The sequence below is a fragment of the Octopus bimaculoides genome, chromosome 3, assembly GCF_001194135.2.
Source record: "Octopus bimaculoides isolate UCB-OBI-ISO-001 chromosome 3, ASM119413v2, whole genome shotgun sequence".
Lineage (NCBI taxonomy): Eukaryota > Metazoa > Mollusca > Cephalopoda > Octopoda > Octopodidae > Octopus > Octopus bimaculoides.
This window is the reverse complement of record NC_068983.1, coordinates 157,180,040-157,182,297: the sequence shown is the minus strand read 5'-3', so window position 1 is coordinate 157,182,297 and position 2,258 is coordinate 157,180,040. Positions and strand designations below refer to the sequence as shown.

Below are 2,258 nucleotides of genomic sequence, written 5' to 3'. Positions count from 1 at the left end.
ATACACACACACACACACACACACACACACACACACACACACACACACACATATATATATATATATATATATATATACACACACATATGTGTGTGTGTGTTTTCACAGCACTGCTTTAGCATTAGTGATATTTGTTTGTGTCTGTCATAAACAATATGTCTTGCAGATCAGCAGTTTGATCTAATAAATCACTTCCATACACTTTTTTTAATTGTTAACAAATATTTCTTTTCCTCTAAACTTTTCTCTATGTCATGTTTCTTCTTAGTATTAAGAGAACTATCAATAATATTCCAATAACAAAACATAATCTCTTAAACAATACAACATTAATTCAAGTTGCATTAACGCTAAGTATACATTACAGTTTGTAATATTCACAAATTGTAAGTGGTGACAAGTTAAACACTTAGTTCAGTTGTTATAGTATGACAACTTCCAAGCCTCAGATCCTCACCAATTGAGTTTCATGTGTGTTGATTTTTCACATTTTTAATTTCTTACAGTCAGAAAGTTTTGTTTGAATAGGAAATTGATTGTCATTAATAGGAAGAAATATTCTGATTCTTGATATTATTCTTTTCTCGGGCAAAGATGATTCACATGATACTAAAAAATCTGAAGAGAATGCAGGACAAGACAAATCTGGTAGCCAGAGCCAAGAGTCTTCAAAACCAGATCAGCCTATGGAGGGCTCTGCAGATGATTTGGTGAGTTGTAAAGCCTACACAGAACTCTGAAATTGCATTTTAAGAAAGATTATTTATTGTATGGGCTTATGTGTTTGGAGTAGATAATTTATAGTTTTTAAGAACTAAATAGTCTATTATGAAGTGGAACTGAATCAAATTTCTCACTAGACCTCTTAAGACAAATATAATAACATTGTTTTCTACTCTAGGCACAAAGCCCAAAATTTTGGGGGAGGGGGCCAGTAGATTAGATCGACCCTAGTATACAACTGGTACTTAATTTATTGATCCTGAAAGGATGAAAGGCAAAGTTGATCTCAGCAGAATTTGAACTTCGAATGTAATGACAGACGAAATATTGCTAAGCATTTTGCCTGGCATGCTAACGATTCTGCCATTTCGCTGCCTTAATATAATAACATATTAGTGTATGTTATAGTCCAATAATAGAAAAGTGTATTAATTTTTGTAAAAAAACAATTATTTTAAGACTAATATTTATTTATAATGCATGTTTTGTTTAATTGCAGTTGGATGAAATGTGATGGCCTGTCAAACAGTTTATATTGAAGAATATAGAATTCTATTAAATTTACTTTTCCTTACATTGAAATAAAATATTATTGTTGTCAAAACCAAAATATAGTGTCTACATTATACACTGTATAATCTATACTTATGTAATTTCCTGTATGATATGTGATAAAAAATTGAAGATGTATCAAATATATTGTTTGCTTTAACTAGGAAAAGAATCTTTATAATTAAGAAGTGGGTCAAATGATAATTGGTGAGGTTTTTCTCCTTTCTCTAAACATTAGCAATGCCTTGCAGTGAAATAGCTTCAGCCAGGTATCAACACACATGAACTCACCTTGTCAAGAACTTATTCTATAGTGCTTTCCATCCCAATACGTAACACATTTCATTCAATTAATGAATTATATCAGTTGGGCAAGGTGAATGATCATCCATTTGAACTAAATTTGTAGAGGTTTGCATATTTATATAAGTTTGCTGTGAGAAGATGAGTGTTGAAGTTTTGTGCAAAGGACGTCAATGAAGCGACAAAAAGATTTCTTTTAAAAAGATTCACTTCAAGAAATAAAATGTATGTTAATTAGTCACAATTTTATTGATATGTACTTTTAGTTAAGAATACTTAAATTTATTAATTAAAAATACTAGTTCAAGATTGGTTTTTCTAAAATCAGTGCTAAGAGCACCGTCCGAGCATGATCATTGCCAGAGCAGCTGTCTGGCTTCCGTGCCAGTGGCACGTAAATAGCACCATTTGAGCGTGATTGGTACCAGCATCGCCTTACTGGCACTTGTGCCGGTGGCACGTGAAAAAACATTCAAGCGAGGTCGTTGCCAGTGTCGCTCCTGTGCAGGTGGCACATAAGATACACCATTTTGAGTGTGGCCGTTGCTAGTACTGCCTGACTGGCCTTCGTGCTGGTGGCACGTAAAAGCACCCACTACACTCTTGGAGTGGTTGGCATTAGGAAGGGCATCCAGCTGTAGAAACTCTGCCAAATCAGACTGGAGCCTGGTGTAGCCATC

The 2,258-nt window shown here is 34.0% G+C and overlaps 1 protein-coding gene across 1 annotated transcript in view; it reads left to right on the top strand.

Moving 5' to 3' along the window:
* The window catches only part of LOC106883949 (X-ray repair cross-complementing protein 5), a 41,574-nt gene extending 40,241 nt beyond the window's left edge, over positions 1–1,333 (top strand). Inside the window, exons 18-19 of the mRNA XM_014935103.2 lie at positions 595–710; positions 1,223–1,333. Of these exons, the coding sequence (XP_014790589.1) occupies positions 595–710; positions 1,223–1,237 (131 nt within the window). The 3' untranslated portion in view covers positions 1,238–1,333. The remainder of the gene's footprint in view (positions 1–594; positions 711–1,222) is intronic.
* The last annotated feature ends 925 nt before the right edge of the window (positions 1,334–2,258 follow it).